This window comes from Cryptomeria japonica, chromosome 3 (assembly GCF_030272615.1).
Source record: "Cryptomeria japonica chromosome 3, Sugi_1.0, whole genome shotgun sequence".
Lineage (NCBI taxonomy): Eukaryota > Viridiplantae > Streptophyta > Pinopsida > Cupressales > Cupressaceae > Cryptomeria > Cryptomeria japonica.
This window is the reverse complement of record NC_081407.1, coordinates 741,387,017-741,408,269: the sequence shown is the minus strand read 5'-3', so window position 1 is coordinate 741,408,269 and position 21,253 is coordinate 741,387,017. Positions and strand designations below refer to the sequence as shown.

Below are 21,253 nucleotides of genomic sequence, written 5' to 3'. Positions count from 1 at the left end.
CGACCTGTTTTTTTGTGTGCCCGCACTATAACTCCCGCACGAGCTGCAGGGTCGTCGCGTTTCTCTTTCGCGACCTGTGTTTTTTTCGTGACCTGCAGGGTCATCGCGCTTCTCTTTTGCAACCTGTGTGCGGCGTTGCAGACTTCGAACAAACTCCGGCGTCGCCTCCACCGGCGTCGCGACCTGCAACAGACTTCGGCATTGAGCGCGTCTGCAGACTCCGGCGTCGCGACCTGCAACTCGCCCCCTCTGCAAACGCGTGACCTGCAACCTGCGACCTGCACCTTCGGCGACGGTTGTTTTTCTGCATAATCTGCAAAACCCACGACCTTCTGTTTCGATGAAGGTGTTTACCTTATGTTTTTTCATCGAAAATAAATTTTTCTTACAGAATCTTGCTGGGTTTTTCGAAACCTAATCTGGGTAGTTGTCCGTTTTTTCTGGGTGCCTCGATTTTCGTGCCTCAATTTTCGAGCCCACGGATCCAGATTCTGATAGCAGATTCCTTCTGGGTTTTTCGCACACATTTCTGGGTTGTCTTTGGATTTTTCTAGTCAGCCGGAAATTTTTTCTTGGAAAACGTGCAAATAGCTTATCTCACCAATCTGATGTTAGAAGGTAGTCAACGCTTTAATGGTCACAATTACAACATCTAGAAACAGCGTATGTTGACCATTTTTTAATATAGGCGTCTTGACCAACTTGTTTTGGGAAAAGAGCTCAGTCCTGGTACACCTGGTGCAGATCAAGATAAGTTTGATGAACGCAATCGGGAGGCAGTTATGCTTCTCAAACTCTCAGTGACTGATGATCAATTATCGCAGATTCCTTCCGGCAAGACAGCTTCCGACATCTGGAAGCATCTGAAGGAATTGCATGAGACATCCGACAAGAGCCGAGCATTCTTTCTAAAGAATCAGCTGTTCTCCATTATGATGGACGAACGTATGTCCTTACAGGAACACCTCACGAGGATTAAGGACATTCGAGATCAGCTCGAAGCTATTGGTCGGACTATGGAGGAAGAAGACATGGTAGTAATCACTCTGAAAAGCCTTCCAAAATCGTATGAACACTTCATTGAGACCCTCAATATTACTTCCACTAATGTTGATCTGAAGTTTTCAGAATTGTGCACCAAACTTCTACAGCAGGATCGCTGGAAACAGCAGTTTGGTAGTGGTACTACATCAGCCTCGGAAAATGCCTTCACAGCCCAATCCTTTCACAAGGATAAAGGCAAATTTCAGTCCTCTCAGTCTTCTCAGCAAAAAGGCTCTTCTCAGACACAGGATGGAGCTAAGAAGAAGAATGTGCAGTGCAATTACTGTCACAAGTACGGCCATATGAAGAAAGATTGCCGTTAGAGGCTCGCTTCTAAACAAAAGAAGCAGGGAGGGTCACACCAGAAGGCGCATGTTGCTAAACATTCCGAGCAGAAGGAGTCTGCCTTTTATGCCTTTATGGCTAAGAGGTCTTCAGATCATGTCAGGTCTTCTGCTTGGTACATCGACTCTGGTGCATCACGTCACTTTTTTAATCGGCGTGACTGGTTTACAGACTTCTCCCCTTTCAGTGATTCTGTTGTATTTGGTGGAGGTGAGGAGTATACAGTTGTTGGCAGAGGCACTGTTCAGATACAGTCTGGTGGCAGGACTCTCCTTTTTCTGAATGTGTACTATGTTCCTGGAATGGAACTTAATCTGCTCTCTGTCAGCCAGATTATGAGGAATTCTCCTCAACTAGATGTGGTGTTCAGTGCTCACAAGTGCTCCATCATTGATCGGGAGACTTGTCTTACTGTTGCTGTTGGTCTAGAGGATCATGGCCTATATAGGCTTCTTGACACTGGTGATTCTCCTGAAGTGGCTCTGGCAGCTCGTGTTTCTCCTCTCAGCACTTTGTGGCATCAGAGATATGGACATCTCAACATTCAGTATCTCTCTCAGCTATCTCGGGAGGGACTTGTTTCAGGGTTACCTGATATTCAGACTCAGCATCTTGGAGTATGTGGCGCCTGTCAAGCTGGCAAATAGAATCAGACTTCATTCACACATGGAAAGTCTTGGCGCGCATCTAAGGTACTTCAATTACTTCATGCTGATATTTGTGGTCCTATGAATACATCTTCTGTTACTGGTTGCAAATACTTTTTGCTTATTGTAGATGATTTTAGTAGAAAGATGTGGGTGTACTTTCTTAAACATAAATCAGATGTATTTACTATCTTTCAGAAGTTTAAGTCTTTTGTTGAAAAAGAGTCTGGACATAGTATCATTACTCTTAGGACAGATAACGGGGGGGAATTTTGTTCTTCTGCATTCTCCAACTTCTGTGATACCCATGGCATCAAACGCCAATTGACTACACCCTACACTCCTCAGCAAAACAGTGTTGTCGAGCGTCGCAATCGTACGGTTGTTGAGATGGCTCGCTCTATGTTACAACACAGGAGTGTTCCGAATAAGTATTGGGCTGAAGCAGTGTTTACTGCTGTCTACCTTCTTAACCGTTCTCCTACTCAGGCTGTTAAGGGGAAGACTCCAGAAGAGGTTTGGTCTGGTCGGAAGCCGTAGATCAGCCACCTGAAGGTTTTTGGCTCTGTTGCCTATGTTTGGATTCCAGATGCTAAGCGCTCCAAGTTGGATTCCAAAAGTCAGAAACTCATGATGACAGGATATAGTGATCACCATAAGGCCTACAGACTGATAGATATAGACACTGAACGTCTTATCTTCAGTCGTGATGTTGTATTTGATGAAGACAGAGGATTTTTTCAGTCCCCTTCTTCTGAGCAGAGTTCTGAGGATCAGCCTCACAGTGTTCTTATTCCATTAGGTTCGCCTAATGGGAGGGATGATGCAGAATCTATTTTCGATGATGCACTACCTGAGTTCCCTCCGGAGAACAATCCTCCTCCTGCTCCTGATCCTGAGCCTCTTCCAGCTCCTCTAGATGTTCGCACTTCTACTCTCCGGCCTAAATGGTGGGCCAAGACCATTGGTGATCTCAAGGATACTGAGCTCATTGAGGGTAGAACCTCCCGTAATAAGAGCAAACAACAGCATACAGTCAATTTTGCTCTCATGGCTAACATACACAGTGTTTTTGAGCCTCAGACATACTCAGAGGCTAAAGGTATACCTGAGTGGGAACAGGCTATGGAAGCTGAGTTCCAGAGTCTTCAGAAGAATCACACTTGGGCCCTTTCTGATCTTCCTTCAGGGAAGAAGCCCATTAGCTGCAAATGGGTGTACAAAGTAAAATACAAAGCTGATGGAACCCTAGACAAGTATAAGGCTCGTCTTGTTGCTCGTGGGTTCTCACAAAAAGAAGGCATTGACTATGAGGAGACTTTTGCTCCTACAGCCAAAATGAGTACCATACGGCTCGTTCTTGCCTTGGCAGCCCAGTTCAGTTGGAAAGTCCATCAGATGGACGTCAAGAGTGCTTTTTTGAATGGTGACTTACAGGAAGAAGTCTACATGACGCAACCCCCAGGATTCAAGGTTGCTGGTCAAGAACAGAAGGTCTGTAGACTAGTCAAAGCACTCTATGGTCTGAAACAAGCTCCTCGGGCTTGGTACATGAAAATTGATAAGTACCTGACAGATCATAACTTTCAGCGGAGTCCATCTTATGCAAACTTGTATATCAAGCATTCTAGTAGTGATATTCTGTTTGTGGTTGTCTATGTGGATGACTTAATCATTACTGGCAGTTCAGCACATTTGATCACTGGGATCAAACAGGATTTGTGCCGCACCTTTGATATGACAGATTTGGGACTTCTACATTACTGCTTAGGAGTTGAAGTCTGGCAGACTGAGAACAGTATCTTTCTCTCTCAGTCCAAGTATGCCAGAAGTCTTGTGGACAGGTTCAGAATGCAGGATTGCAAACCTGCCTCTACTCCTATGGAACCTGGGCTCAAACTTTCAGCTCAGTCATCTTCACCAGTTGTGGATGAATCTCTGTTCAGGCAACTAGTGGGCAGCCTCATCTATCTTACTGCCACTAGACCTGACATCAGTTTTTCAGTGAGCTACATTTCACGCTTCATGACAGCTCCCAAGGCTGATCATTGGATAGCAGCGAAGCGTGTGCTGCGTTATGTGAGTGGCACTCCTGATTATGGACTTCTGTACACTCGGAGTTCTGATCCTATACTCAGTGGTCACACAGATTCTGACTGGGCAGGTTCGGTTGATGACCGTAAGTCTACAGCAGGGTATGTGTTTAGTTTGGGATCCGGTGCTGTCACATGGACTAGTAAGAAGCAGCAGGCAGTGGCTCTCTCCTCGACAGAAGCAGAGTATCGGGGAGCAGTTAAGGCATCTTGTGAGGCGGTTTGGCTTCGACGAATGCTTGCGGATATGCATGTCTCCCAGGCAGGTCCTACTCCCTTGTTCTGTGATAATCAGGGAGTGCTCAAACTCGCCAAGAATCCAGTCTTCCATGAAAGAACCAAGCATGTGGAAACTCATTGTCACTATATTCGACAGCTAGTTGAAGACGGATCCATCCAGTTGCTGTATGTTCCTACCTCGGAGCAGCCAGCAGATATCTTCACCAAGCCCCTTGGTCCTGATAAATTTGTAAAATTCAAGGGGTCTATAGGTGTAGTTAATAGATTGAGCATTAAGGGAGGGTAATAGAATATTAAAATAATGTTAATTTTAGTATTAATGCTCAATAGTGTATATTCTTTTTTAGTTAGATCGTCTTCGATCTTCTCAGCAGTTTCTTATTAGAAACTTGCTATTCTTGTAAATATCCTTGTATTATTTATAAGCGTCTTGCTCATTCTGTTAATATATCAATTCTTTGAAATCCATTGCGTGTCTCGCATTGTTTTAGTTTCATGCTTTAAAATGATAAATTTATAGTTAACAGTGTGACAATATTTTTCCGAATCGTCAGAATTATGACAAGATTTCAAACTAATTGATTGAACTGGGCCAAGTGTGTGCAGGAGTTCGTCGCCTCCAAGAAGGGAGGGAAAGTATCATCAAGTCGGGAGGTGAAGGAAAGAAAAGAACTCAATGCCGTCTAGAAACCCTAACCAGAGCCAGGTAGACTTATGTTTGACCGTGTCATACCTTGTTGGTCGTCGCATCTGGTAACCTAGATGGTCCGCACAGAGAGTTTAGGGTTCATAACCCTAGGTTACGATTGCATTGCGAGGTAACTTGTTAATATTATTTTAAGGAAATTTTAATTGATTAATTAATTAATTAATTATTTATTTAAATGCCTCAGAAGCTCATGATTAATCACGCATAAATATTTATATTAGTATATAATTTGCAAAATTATTGAAAGGTTAAGTAACCTTAAAAGAAAATAAAGAAATGGAAAAACCTTATAATTTATTTAAAAATTAAATAAATAAATAAGAGGCACACCTTATGGTCGCTAAGTAATAGTGACTTAAAAGAAAAGACTCTTAACAAATATTTCACCCCCTTCATGGCATGATTCATCGAACTTTTAATTTATTGGCCAAAATTTAAGAGGTTCTTTCATAAAAAAAAACGTGGTGCATATACATACATACATATATATATATATATATATATATATATATATATATATATATATATATATATATATATATATATATCGCATAACTTTAATATATTTTTGGGCATAAACAAATGGGAAGATATATTTTTCTTATATCGATTTGAATAAAAGGTGTTTGCTGGGGCAAGTGAATAAAGGAACTTTTAATATATTTCAAACACTTCATTATATTATGGAGAAGAAGGAAAATGTTTGGGCAGCAAACATTAAAAAGACTTTTTGGCATGAATGCACCGGGAAGCTTCTCCAGGAAGCTCAAAACATGAGAAACCCGTGAAGAACAAGCACGCATAGTGTGATTACGAATGGCGGATTTGGGTTTCAGCCTGGTATTAGGGCAATGGAAGAGGTAAAACGTGTTCTTTGAGGATACATAAGCGATTTGGAGGGGGAACAATTCATTCCTTCTTGTGGGCAGCCATGGAAACAAGGGTTTTAGCTCTGCGAATATTTTTCTGCTTGGCGTTTTTAGAGCTGAAGGTTTGCTGTAGGGAACAGCATTGGGGAGCACCTTTCAAGCATTCTTCTTCTATATAAATAACCAGGTCATGTAATCTCGCTTATACCCTACGAATTTGATATTTCTTCTTTCTCTTCTCATTTAAGTTTTAAAAAAAAAAGATGGAGGAAAAACACTATATGCAGAAATGTTCCTTATTATGTCTTGAAATTTCTGAACTGTTTACATTCTGTGGTTGAATGTTTGAAAGTATTTTAGAGTGGGTAAGGGTTAACCCTTATGCAGTTTTAAAACAAAATACGTATTACATCTGCAATATTCTGTAAATAATCAGATATACTTACTGTTCTTGGAAAATTAGGAAGGTTATGAGTTAATGAACTGGTTCTCATACCTGCACGTTTAGGAAATACATACATATATATATATATATATGCAAATGTTATGAAAGACCTAGATATATATTTATTGTTGAAATGTTGTCGTGAAATTAAACCAGTAAGGTGTTTTTATTCCTTCAGATGTTGTAAATCTGGAATTATAGTGGTAAAACCAACACATGCCCAAGTTCCTCAATAACACCGTTCTATTTTAAATAGTTTCATAACGAGAGTAGACAGCAAGGTTACACTGTTATCAGACCAGCATGTTTAAGGTCTGCCTTTATGAATAAATATATAAATATATTTATATCTATAAATACACTATTAGGTGTGTATTTATATATATATAAATATAGGTATATCTGAGTACTGATGTGCAGGCCTGGAAGTTATGTTTACTCACAGCATTCAGCTAACTGAAATCTGAAAATCATAAGAACATAACCAGTATTGAAGTGCAGAAAGGCTCCATTTGGTCAAACTTAAACCGGAAAACCATTAAGTTTATAATCAGCAGGTTTATGTTATAGATATATTATACACCTTTACGCGAGTACATATATCTCTAAATGTAGAAATAATTGTGTATAGACAACTGCAGGTCTATGTGTTAGATTTACATGTATTCCTTGGTGGAACTATAGATTGGAATTAAATCTTATCCACAGAATCTTTGCTCCTTCATGAAATTTGGGTTATTGTGATACAAAGGATAAGGCAATTGTTAAGTTTACTATAAGTAAATTAAGCCATAAATCTTAGGCACCGAAAATACTCATCATACATGTGAAGGTGCGGATACAGGTACACATTTGCATACGTACTTTGACATATACCGGCAAGTATGCACCAGTGTGGTTTATAATTGGTAATACTTGACGTATACGTAAAGGTATTTGTGCTCGTGTTTCCGTGTATGCGTACCTTAACATGTACTGGTAAGCATATTTCAGCATAGTGGTGCAGACTTATACCATTCAATTGAAGGGTGTTCATACCCGAGACAACTTAATGAAGAATTTGTCCTCTTAATCGAGTTATTCAGAACTTTCTTAGACTGAGAAGCCAGGACAGCTCTAAAATAAGATTATCTATTTGAGATTACCCTCTCTAGTTCATGAAATTAACCTATACCCTAGCCTAGGAAGGCAGTGGATAGAAGAGCAACATTGTGCTTGATGCAGTTAGCATCACTATTGGGAGGTCACTCTCAAGATGCGAGGACAGCAGAGACATGTTCGGCAAAGTTATATTCCATACTTGGAAATTGTGCGTACAATTTGGCGGGTCTTATGCCAGGGATTTGATTGAACCATCATATATCATTGCAATCTTAAATGAGGAAGAAATTAATGATAACATTTTAGAGTACTGTAACTGATAACAAATGAATGCTAAACATAAGTTTGGCCTTAGTTCCCTTCTGAGTTCAGTTGAACTCCTTTGAACCTAGACTTATTTCAGTCAAGCAGGGTATAATTATGATTTCACTCGCAAGTGCAATTGCACCTATTGGATACCATTGGGCCGAAAGGGTCCTCATACCAGAGCGTTGATCAAGATGGTTTAGTTATCTTCAACTTGGAAGAAACGTCTGACTAGAATAGTATTTCAGAGCTCATAAATGCAGATGGGCATAATTAACATTATGGGAGCACTTAGACTTTTAGTAAATATTACCTCAGTGAGAAAGGGGTTGACAAGCAAGGGAGCTTATAATGTTTTTTTTAAGCTAATGGTCCTATGCATAGAAATACATAGCTCCTCAACCTTAATGTAGTTGACATTCAAGCAATATAATAGTTTCTCTAAACAGTATAGTAGCAGCACGAATGCTCTCAATACGCTCTCTAAGGTAAATTACCGGTTTGAACCATGCTTCAATTAAATTAGAGATGAACAATTTTTCAACTAATATAAAGTAAGGTTGTATACCTCAGGATAGGGTAGAGTATCGGCCGATACAATCAAACATGTTGGACTAAGGTGAACTACTGACTGTATGAGATTCATGTAACATTCATGTGTAAAAAGGGCATTGTTTGTTAATCAATTGTAACTTAATGGAGGATGCCTGTTAATAAAGGCCAAGTATGGGCTACTTCTCTCATGTAAACAACATTGAGATTGTGGGAAATACGAACTAATCAACTATTGTAGTTAAGACTGGTAAATTTATGCAGAACTTTGGTTCATGGAAGGATGGTGAAGTCTTCATATTCATTAAGCTTGGATTCATCCTTGTACTCCTGAGAGAGCAGGTTGCTAGCTCAAGAGCACAAGTACGAACTCCGTATTTAATTAACCTAGGGTTTTGTCAAAGATAGGTTACACCTTAAGGGTATAAGATACCTCATGTTTGTCAACCAACAAGTGAAGTTGGGTCCAAACATAAATGACAACCAATGAACCTCAGAGAGTCTGAATGCAGTAGCATAGAGACAGACATGAGTGTTTGGTTATCTTCGGAAATTCAACCCTCACCGTGCAGGACAACGAACAATCGATTTCATGTTTTTGCGTGTTTACAATAACCTAGAAAACCCCAGACATGGAGACGATAATTTTGTAAACATCAACCAGTATGTTATCCAGATACACAATCTAGTCAGAGGTCATACCAATTAGGGGGAACCTATAGGGTATGACTGACTAGGGATTTGTGTAGGATTATCTTCAGTTCAGATCACACTGAGTTCATCTTCCCGTTACCTTCCTGCAAAGGGTCAGGCCAATCTAGTTGGATATGGCATAGAGGACTAAACAGTTCGTGGTTGGGCAGAAAAGTGCACTGATGATGCTTTCCCTCCACACTGGTATCTTGATAAAGTTGTAAATTTCAAAAGTTAGCATCAAATGAAATGTACCTTCTAAACCCTTGCTCTTTCAGTTAATGTAATGTTAATTATTTCCTTATCTTACATTTATGTTTAGTTTAGATCCATGGAAATACTTTCAGTTATTGTTATCAAAAAAAAAAAATATCTTCCTTTATGTTACCTTGCAATGATTTTGTTAACGGCTATATTTGCAACAGTTACATTCGTTTCAGTTAGTTACATTTTTTAATAAATGTTTCCTTTAAATTTTTAGCTTGTAACAGGACCATTCTATGATAGCCCTAACCTTCTCGAAATCCATCTTTAATACATTTGTAAAAACCCAAATACACTATTTTCTCCTTCATGAACCACACTTCTTCGAATTCATCAACAACTTCTCTTCTCTTAATCTTTAAAACATCAATCTAATGTGCTCCTATTGTTATCTATTTCTCTTATTGAGAATCAAAATATCATTCAAATATACAACAACAAACTTACTAAGATAAGGTTTCAAAACTTCATTAAATGTCATAAAAGTGTTGGATGCATTAATCAACCCAAATGGGATAACCAACTACTCATACAAACCTCTCCTACTCTTGAAAGCAGTAATCAACTCATCTCTTTCTCTAATTCTAATCTCATGATATCCACTTTTCAAATTTATCTTGTTGAAATTATTTAGTCCAATTAAGCAATCCACAAGGACATCCATCCTTGGCAATAGAAATCTAAAGTTTATAGTGATCTTATTGACAACTCTAAAATGTACACATTCTCCATCCTCCTCCTTTCTTTGGTGTTAGTACCCTTCATACTAAACGTGGATTGGAACTTTCGAAATCATCCACTCTCCCAAAAAACTCTTCAAACTTGTCTATTTAACTCCTCATTCTTAGCCTACCAACCTATGAGCATTCTTACTAGATCAACTCACTCCTAGGATCATATCCATGTAATGACTTAGCTTTTTATCGGTGGTAACTCATTTGGCAAATTATCTAATATTATATCACTACGTTATTCCAACAACTCTGCTATCTTTTGTTGTGTTAACACATTTGCCTCTATGACTTCTCCTATCTACATAGGCTTAGAATAGGAGCAAAGAAATCACCTTCTACTTAATTCCTTTCAAAAATTGTTTGCCATCAACTAGTAACACACTTGTAATACCATTCACCTCTTCAACTTGGTCCTTCACAATTAGAAGTACATGTTTTTCTCCACCTTTTGTTAAACCATAAGTATTCCATCTAACATCATATATAGTCTTCCTATCAAACTACCATGATCTACCCACCAAAATATGACAAACATCTAGAGGCATGATATCACAAAAAACTTCATCTCATGAACTCAAATCTTAAACTTAACAAGACATTTTTCACTAACCAAAACCTTATGATCTTGTTGCAACTAAGATACTTTAAAAAATTTTAGATCCAACTTTTTTCCTACCATTTGACTTGAAACCAAATTATCAATACTATCACTATCAATAGCAATCTTACATCATTTACTTGTAGACTTACATATACTTCTGAAACAAAATTCTCCTTTGAGCTAGTTCATTTTGACATAATATATGTTTTAACAAAGCTCTTCTCATTAACAAGAAATCGCACTTTTCTAGTCAACTTATTCCCTTGCAAATGAAAATTTCTCATTAACATGTGCAACTCTTGCAACTCCCTCTAATCTTTTATCATGACTTCCTTGTGACTATGAGCATTTGAATGCCTTATGTCCTTCCACTTCATACTCGAAATAGGTGTCACGAAATACTCACTTCCCCTACCACATCTTCCTCTATTGTACTAATAACCATTAGATCTCTCATTGTAGTAAAGGTTTTGATTCTCCTTGGGTGAAGGGTCATCAAACTTGGTCCTCTACCTCTATTTCCTTGATTGTTATCATAGTCTCTCTAAAATTGGCCTTCTCTTCCTCTTTATTTACTCTATCTATATTAAATTTCTTGTTCACATTAAATTCAGCTTTCAAGGCAAATTGAATGCCTCTTCAACAAATTGGAGCTTCACCATCCTTAACTCTTCTTGAAAAGATCCTCTCAAGCCATTGATATGCCTTGATCTCTTCTCTTGATCAACTTAATAATGACTAACCCTTATTATCAACTTGTAGGATTCTTCAATGTCATTCATAACCTTTTGTCTTAGATTCTACAATTGCATCAACAATTCCACTTGTTAACTTATAGGGATGGACTTAGCATTTAATTTAGATACCATCCTTAAATCTTTTTTAATTTTTTTGACTCTTCTATTTATTTCTAGCTATATTTCCTTTTACTATATGGCAACATGACCTTTCAACTTATTCTTAGCAAGCTTCACTCTTTCAAAATCTCATATTCAAAATATTTTTCTAAAGCATTCAACCAATCTATCAATTCCTTGGGATTTAAACTATCAACATAATTAGGAACACTGGTACTAAACCTCTTATTGATATTTGAAATGGCCTTCAGCATCCTTACTTGATCTTAATCTTCTTATTCTATGATTTGTTTTACAGCTTGTTTATTACCATTCTCATCTTCTTCACCGCTTTCATCATATTTAGAGTTATGCACTCTCCTCCTATTTTGTTCAAAAACATTGGATTGGATTTGGATATTTTTCATGACCTCAAAGAGTTATTCCATTCTCCATGCAATGTTAACCACTCTTTGACCTCTACCCTCTCTTTGTGGAAACATCTTGACTTCAAATTTTATATAAACTATCTTACAACCGATGATCTATTTATAACTAGATTACAACTCTCCCTCCTCTTTCTCCAAGAACCAATTCTAAGCTCTAAACCTAAGTTGCCGAATCAGGAATGGGAACAGGAACAAATATGTGGGTACGAAACGCCGGTACGGCAGAAATTGTTTTGGGAGTTGGGTACGTTTTCGGTACGTATATTGTATGTATGTATATATATGTAGCTAAAAAATAGAATTAAGTTTAGAATGTCATATACCAATACATATGCTAAACAAAACCATTACAAATTTCAAATTTTGAAACATAACATACTAATTTAAATTCAGTTTTCAATATTTAAAAGATCAAACTAGAATCTCATGATAGATAAGTTCTGAGTTCACTAATCAGCACTGTAGGTCTTAAGAACATTAAAAAGATCAAACTAGAATCACTCAACATTTCAAAAACATTTCGGCATCTAAAAAAGTGAACCCTGGATGTGCCCACGGGAGATTCATTTCAGAATCTAATTCTGATACGTTTCATACCCGGAATCATCTGGAAAACACGGGAGATTCGTTTCAGAATCTGATTCTGATACATTTCATACCCGGAATCACCTGGAAAACCCCATGATTCAGCAACTTAGCTCTAAACCATTCAGTGTAGTTGCAATTAAAGGTTCTAACCAAAGACTATCCAACCATGCAACATATGACAATACTCAACCCAATAAAAACTAATTTAATTGCTTCAAAACATGGTCACACCATAAGTTTCAAGAGCTTAAACAGTTTTCAAGCATCGATCTTAGTATTTCAAGTCATATCATATTAGATCTCTACGCTTTCAAATACTACTTCATGATCCATACTTACTCCTCACTTCCTTTCAATTAATTTGGCCACTTATTATAAAGAAGAGAGCTATAATAAGATGGCACCAAGCAAAAAATGAAGTACATCACCCTAGGCACATGAGATAAGGATCAATGGCCCCTTATTAAATGATTTGGGCCTTGACTCTGCCTTGGAATCGGGAACACCTCCTTGAAATGTGTAAAATGACCACCCTTTATGTTCATCAGATGTAGATATAAAAACTTGATGTGGCTTCATTCATGAACCCTCCTAAGACCAAATTTAAATTGGCAATCTTACATTTTGGTGTAAGATTCAAATACTTTGGTAACCAGTCCAACTAAGGTACCATTTTCCAATGAAAACATGGTACAGCTTACATTAAGACATGAAGTGCAAATCTGAGTAAATGGACAAGTTAATAATGGTCATAAGATATTATGTTCAAGATGCTTATCGATTTGCTACAAATGTGATAGTGCATGACTAGATCACTGTTGACTTGCATGAATTCACTGTGATAAAAACAAAGTGAGAATATGTAACTGTGGCAACATAAAATTGCAGAAACACTTGAAAAATACCTATAAAACACAAACAAATATTTTGGTTGATACCTAAGATGCTCCTGCTTCAACTATTTTTGTGTATAACACTCCTTTTACATTTCCATTGTGGTATACGATTGTTAGAAATGATTGGGTATTCTAACATTGTAAGAGGAAGAATAACTATTGCACGTAGTGATATGGGGCATTGTTTCATTTTAAATAATTATTAATACATTACAAATGGAGCAACATGTACTTCAGACATTAGATCATATACATCAGCCTAATGATACATATACATCTGATTTTTTGGTATTTTAGACTTGTATTCGAGATGTGAAGAAATTGGAATTAGTATAAAGGATGTATGTGATAGCCTACAGCAATAATACATATCAAATTTCAGCCCCTATATGTTAGGTTTCATTAATTTTCCAGTGCATAAACAACATAGGAAACTAACTGCTGTGGGAATATTATGAATCATAAGCAGCGTTCCCATCTAACTTTCTACTACTTATTGTATCCGATTAAACAAAAGATGAACTTAATCAAGCCATCCAGTACTTCCCATTCTATCAGCATTGGTTCTTTATTAGTCTTTAATGCCTTGGGTAGGCTCTCCTACCATGTCACTGCAAGACCACCTATCTTCAAACATGCTAACTTATCACATGAAAATTAACTGTGTACGGTTTAAGAAAAGGAATAAAAAGTGAAATTATAGATAAGTACTACTGTATCGTGTTTTTATTTGTAGGAGAAAGACCCAATATCATCTTACACATTGCACTTTTGCCTTCTAAACAATGGATTTTCAACATGTGTAAATATATTTGGTAAGTACTTTAAACTCACTAGTCCAATAAGTCATGCTGTAATGGTGATGGCGATGACTTATAAGAACACAATCCAAATTCAAATCCATATACCCTCAAATCTATTCATGCAGTGTTCTCTTCATCAACCAACAGGAGAGGAATACAACCCTAAATCCTCTTACTTCTGTAATTGAATTCGAAGCAAAGGAGAATTGGGAAGCTAATGAGTTCAACTTAAGGGAGTGAAAAATAAACTTAGCTCTTGTTACGTATGTTACTGAGTTCAAAGCAAAAGAGACTAAGGAAACTGAAGAGGTCGACCTCTGGCAGTGAAACTAACATTAACTCTTATTAAGTATATAATTGAGGTCAACGCAAAGGAGACTAAGGAAGCTGAAGAGGTTGACTGAAGGACGAGAAAGTGACTTATAACCTCACCATACATGTGAAAAAACAATGCAAGGTACATTCAAGTTATGGAGCCACAAACACAGATGACCCCAAGCAAGAATTCAGCTTAAAGGAAAGTAATAAAATAAGATGACTCTTAACATCCATTGCGCAGAAATGGTCCAGGAAATGATTCAATACAAAATCAAGTAAATTTTCATTTTAAAAATAAAAATTGGTTAGCAAATGTTCCATGTGAAGTGGGTCCAAATAGAAGTGTAAGCGTTCATACATTAGGACCATTGATGACGCCAGAGTTTTTTTATTGATGTCCGTCAAGCGCTAAATGTAAAATTTCTGCACTCGCTAGAGGAAGGGCTCCCAGAATAGAACATCAAAAATAAATTAAATGGAAAAAAAATGTAAACTTAGTACCCTCTAATCTATAAAACTAAAGAAAGAAAACAACAAGACTAACATCTAACCACAACATGGGATTCCGAACTGCTATTTCGAAATTTAATCAGCAAAACTACGTTTGATAGAAAATATAGCAAAAAAAATCTGACCAAATCTCCGCGACACGCCGCTATCTTGAGCTTGAGCTTTGCACTGGAAATCCTTTCTTCCAACTTTGGCTGTGGAGCCGTTGAATTTCCTCCATAGTTTTCTCTGTGAAATTCGGATTTCCGGATTAGAAGAACCACTAAAGCATGCGGAAGATCCAGTTCGTTGCGCAGGCCTCGCGGGAAGGAATGGCTGGTGTAAAAGCAATCCAGGGTTTGTCAAATTGGCCGCCATTTCTGCTGTAAAATTGGTGGACAAAACTTCGATCGGCACTGCCCAGCCAAGGCAAGAACTACAGAAGGGCCCAGAAGAATAGAGATAAAATCGGGGGTTTATTGCATATTATATTAAGCAAGGGTTTTAGAATCTAATGTAACATTTAATGTGACATATGGTTTTGCGGATAAAAACAAAGCTATATATCTCGGGAGCTTTGAAGTTCAAATTTATTGATTTAATCAATCAATATACCTACTCGATCAAAATATGTAAATTAATAACGCAGATTAAAAATTAATTTAAATAGTTTAATTAATTAGTATATCATTAAGGAGACATCTATTATTAAATACATCAATTTTCCATAATCTATAAAATTATGATAAATGTTTTCCAAATTGATTGTGTGTTATTTTTTGTATTAATGGTTTGGATCACTCTCTATGATCACATCTATTAATATTATTATTATTACATCGAGAGTAACACTACAACGGCATTCATTCAGCTTTTTTATCCGTGTAATTTTAATGATAAATAGTGGATAATTTAAAAATAAGTTATATACTAAAATCTAAATTACACCCAGTTTTTTTATCCATGTGTAATTTTAATGATAAATAGTGGATAATTTAAAAACAAGTGCCACGTAGTGATGAACTTGTCATCATAGTATTGTAATAAAAATATTTGTTCTAATTTTTAATTATTATAATTTTAAATTGTAATAAAAATATTTGAATTTTTTATTATTATAATTTTGAATCATTGTTATTTTAAAATTATATTAATGTAATATTAACTACAACTCTTATTTTAATAAAATAATATAAATTAGCAATTGCACTTTGGTGTGAAATGGGTATGCCAAAGAGGTGTGGAAAGTCAATTGGGAAAAATTTGGTCTATTTTTTGGATATACTTGTGTAGTGCATGAGTTCAATTTGTGGGCATAATATCGTTTGTACAAGAAAGGACTTAATTGAGAGGTGATAGCTTAAAATCAACTATGCATCCACTTACAAGGATTCAATCATAACTGAAAAAAAAACCTTTGAATTCAGAAGATAATCAAGTTTTATTAGCAATGGGCTCATATTACATTTGCAATAGGGTGAGTGCAAGAGTGAGGTTGAGATAGGGCTAGAAAGAGGGATATATAGAGGGGTAAGTGTGAGAGAGAGATTGGTAAAGAGGTAGATATAGAGATAGAGAAGAAGATGAAGATGAAAATATAGTTGGAGTCGAAGATAGAGATGGAGAATGGGGAGAGGAAGATAGAGAGAAGGAGAGAGATATGCGAGAGATAGAGAGAGGGGAGAGGAATATATAGATATGGAAGAGAAAGATAAATAGTTGGGGAGAGATGAAGATATAGAAAGATAAAGATAGAGATAGGAAGTGAGTTAGAGAGGGTATATATATATATATATATATATATATATATATAGGGTGGGGGGGGAGAAAGAGGGAGAGATAGAAGGAGAGAAAAAGGGGGAGGAAGAAATAGAGATAGAAAGATGGTGAGAATTAGAGAGGGGGGATAGAGAGATGGAAAGATAAAGATATAGGAAGTGATATATGGAGAGGTAGAGAGGGATATGGAGAGAATGAGAGAGATGAAGGAAGAGGAGTGTATACCATCTAGAAATGGTGAGATAGAATAGAGATAGGGAGGGAGAAATAGGATGGAGTGTGTGTTTGTGTGAATGAGAGAGAGATAGATATAAAGATAAGGAGGGAGTTTAAGAAAAAATGTGTAAAAAGAAAATAGAGATAGATATAAAGAGGAATAAAGATATACCAAAAAATAGAGAGGGGAGGAGAGGGAGAGATATGATATAGAAGTAGAGAGATAAAAAAAGGGAGTGAGAATGAGAGAGAGATGGATAGAGAGAGGGAGAGATAGAGAGCTAGATAGAGTGGGAATGATAGAAGGGGAAAAGAGAGATATATAAGAGAGGTAAATAAAGGAGAGAGATGGAGATGGATATGGAGATAATAATCAAATGACATGCTACCATCAATATAACTCCCCAAAGACATATGATATCCTTAAATTATTGGCATGAAATGAGTAATCAAAAGTTAGTTACTCTTTCTTTCTCTCTTTCTTTAAACATTTAATTTAGGTGTTAAGTTGAAATTTATTTTATTATATAAATTGGAATAAAATTCAAATATAATTATTCTATAATAAATAAAATTTAAATAAGACAAAATGTATAAACTCTGATATCTTTTAATTATTATTTACAATTTCATTAAAAAACACAATAATTAGAATACAATTTTAGCTTAATTAAAAAACAACCCTTAGAAGAATTAGAATAAATAAATAAATAATCGAATATCTAATAAAAGAAGATATTATTAAAAGAAAATAGTAAGAAAAGAAAGATGTTAACTCAAAATATATTTATTCTATCATGATTAAAATTTCAACAAGTGCCAAGTACTTGCCATCATAGTATTGTAATAAAAATATTTGTTCTAATTTTTAATTTTTATAATTTCTTTCATTGTTATTTTAAAACTAGCAATTGCACCTTAGTGTGCAATGGGTATGCCGAAAGAGGTGTGTAAGGTGAATTAGGAAAAACATTGGTCTATTTTTTTGCATATAATTGGGTAATACATGAGGTCACTTGGTAGGTCATAATGTTGTTTGTGCAACAAAGTTCTCATTAGAGAAGTGATAGCTTCGTATTAACTATGCATACACTTACAACAATCCAATCATAATTGAGACCAAACCTTTAAATTGAGAAGAAAATCAAGTTTCATTACCAACAAAATATGGTGAGAGCGAGAGAGAGGTTGAGATAGCGCTAGAAGGAGGGAGAGATAGAGGGGGGAAGAGCAAGAGAGAGATGGGTAAAGAGATAAAGATAGAGATAGAGAAGAAGAAGAAGAAGAAGAAGAAGATAGAGATATAAATAGAGTTATAGACACAGATAGAAAATAAGGAGAGGAATATGGAGAGGAGGAGAGAGATATGGAGAGATAAAAGAGAGAGGGGAGAGGAATAGATAAAGATGGAAAAGAAAAATAAAAAGAGAGAAAGGGAGCGATAAAAAGATAGAGATAGTAAGTGATATATAAAGAGAGGGAGAGATATAGTGGTAGGGAGAGATAAGGATAACTAGATAGAGTTAGAGGGATAGATGAAATAAGTGGTAGGGGGAGATCGATATAGAGAGGAAAAGAGATGGAGATAAATAGAGGTCTAAAAAGAGGGAGAGAGAGAGAGAGGTAGATGGATGGATAAAAGGAGACATGTCCAGAGATATAGGGGAGAGAGGAAGACATAGGTAGAGATGAAGATAGAGTGAGAGAAGAAGAGGGAAAATAGATAGAGAGATAGAGAGAGGTTGAGCGAGATAGGAAGATAGAAAGATAAGGGGATATCTAGTTAGAAAGAGATTTGTAAAGGGAGAGGGAGAGATACATATAAATAGATGGTGAGATAGAGTGAGAGATAGATATCTAGGGACATATAGAGAGAGGGGGAGAGGGAGGGAGATAAAGATATTGACAAATAAAGAGATCTAGGGATAGACAAATAAAGATAGAAAGAGGGTGAGAGAAATAGGGGGAGATAAAGGGAGAGATGCACATATATTGGAAGAGAAATAGAGAGATGTAGAGATATACAGGAAGAGAAAGAGAGAGATGGATAGAGATAAAGAGATAGATAAGGGGATAGGGAGTGAATGAGGGAAGGAGAGATGGGGAGAAATAGAGAGGAGGGGAAGATAGAGAGAGGGGGGGGATATAGATAGATAGAGAAGGATAGGAAGATATATAAAGAAATAGATAGTGTAGACGTATAAAAATGACCATATTCCTAAATGAATATTTTATGTTCATTTCTCTATTTGATTAAATCCAATTTAATTAAATTATCCACATTCCTCTATTTAATTAAGTAAATTACTCAATTTATTTAAATTAAATTCACTATACCCATTTAATGAATAAATCATTTTATTCAATTAAATCCCCCCTATCCACTTTTAATTAAATTCAAATTTAATTAAATAGTTATCCTAAATTGAATAAATCTAATTTATTTAATTTCTCCAAATTGCAACCAAATTGAATTAAAATTATTTATTTCAATTAAATCCTATTATCCCTCCATCCACTTGCAAAATCCCAAACCCCTTTCTAATCCCTTCTAGAATCTTCTAATTGCTTCTAATTAACCTAACCCCTCCTCTAAACTTTGTCACATCCCTAAGCAAAGGGAAGTCACTTCTCAAAACCTCAAAGTCTTTGATAACCATTAAAGGCTTTCAACCTTCAACCACTAAAATCCTCAAAGTCTTTGATAACCATTGAAGGCTTTCAACCTTCAACCACTTAATCTCCAAAGTCTCCAATAACCATTAATGGTTAACTCAAACCCTCCTACATGGTTAAAACATTTGTTTTGACTCAACCTTCATCCAACCCAAGGGTCTCATCAAGCCTTTAATGCTTTGACCATGATTATCTCTTAATCATTTGCACAAAGGTTTATCCTTGGATTAACTCTTAATCCACTGGGTAATCCTAATTTAAGCTTGACCCTTAGCCTCTAGATAACCATGAGGTCTTCTCAGGCATTCAATGTCTCCAACCCCTTTTCTCAACCCAACCCTATGTTGACACTTGTCACCATTTCATTGGTGCCAATTACAAACATGGATCCCCAACTTTCAAACTCAACCCTTGATTAAACCATTCAATTCTGACCATCCATTGCCCTATTCTTGCTATAAATAGAGCTCTCATTCCTCCATAACAATCATCCTTCAAATTTTTAGCATCACACTTATGCTCAAATACATTCAAGCTTTCTCATTTCATATATGCTCATCATTTAGCCTCTCTTTAGAATAGAAATTAGACTAAATATGCATGTTTAGAATAATTTCTTTATCATTTTAGTTCAATCATAGACTAAATATAGTATGCTAGGATAGTATTCATACTAATCTTGTCATCTTATCATTTAGTTTATTGCATTTTAAAATCATACCTAGCTTATAACACATCTCATTCTCAAAATCTATCAGAGCATCCCTCGTTCTTGCATTTGCCATCCCTGAACCATTTTGCTCAGTGATCTGAGAGCAAAACATTGGTTTGAGGGACATTGTGAGATAGAGAACCATGGGACCCACCTTGGGAAGCTGAGTAATACGTTCTTACTCCATAGCTTGCACCAAGAAGTCTTGTGTGTGTGTGGACTAGTATTCTAACATATTTTCACATATTAAGTTTTATCAGCCCACTTTTCCCGCATACATTTCTGGCGCCCAGCGTGGGGCCCGACCCCAACTAACAAATCAGTTTTTGAAACTAACCATTTTTGCAGGCACGCGGGAAAAATGAAGTAGCACTTTCAGGTCACTGTTTAGCGCATCCAGTAAACAGAGTAGCGCATCCAGTAAACAAAGTAGCGCATCCAATCCACTGTTCAATTCGTGAAGACCATCATCTAGCGCGTGCAGTTCAAACATTAGCGCGTGACCTCCATTAAGTTTTTCTTGTAGGCCTTAGCGCGGAAACAAAACAGAGTAGCACATCAAGCTAACATATTAGCGCATCTAGTCCATATTTCAGCGCTTATAGACCATCATCCAGCACGTGAAGTTAAAAAGTTAGCGCATCAAATTACTCACTTTCCTGCAGGTCTCAGCGCGCGAGAGAGAAAAAAAAACAGAACAACACTTCAAACACACAGAATAGCGCATCTGGAACGCAGTACAACGCATCAAGTTGTTGTTTTAGTGCATAACAATTTTATTTTAGCGCGTACAGTCCTTTCTGTAGCGCATCACAGACAGCAAACAAGAAATTTACAATTGTAACCAA

The 21,253-nt window shown here is 36.5% G+C and overlaps 1 protein-coding gene across 3 annotated transcripts in view; it reads right to left on the bottom strand.

Moving 5' to 3' along the window:
• Window positions 1-15,552, bottom strand: part of LOC131044050 (protein TIC 40, chloroplastic) — a 137,245-nt gene extending 121,693 nt beyond the window's left edge. For all 3 annotated transcript variants that reach the window (XM_057977313.2, XM_057977315.2, XM_057977314.2), the window contains exon 1: window positions 15,169-15,552. In XM_057977313.2, coding sequence (XP_057833296.2) covers window positions 15,169-15,400 — 232 coding nt within the window. In that variant the 5' untranslated portion in view covers window positions 15,401-15,552. The remainder of the gene's footprint in view (window positions 1-15,168) is intronic.
• Between the last annotated feature and the right edge of the window lie 5,701 nt (window positions 15,553-21,253).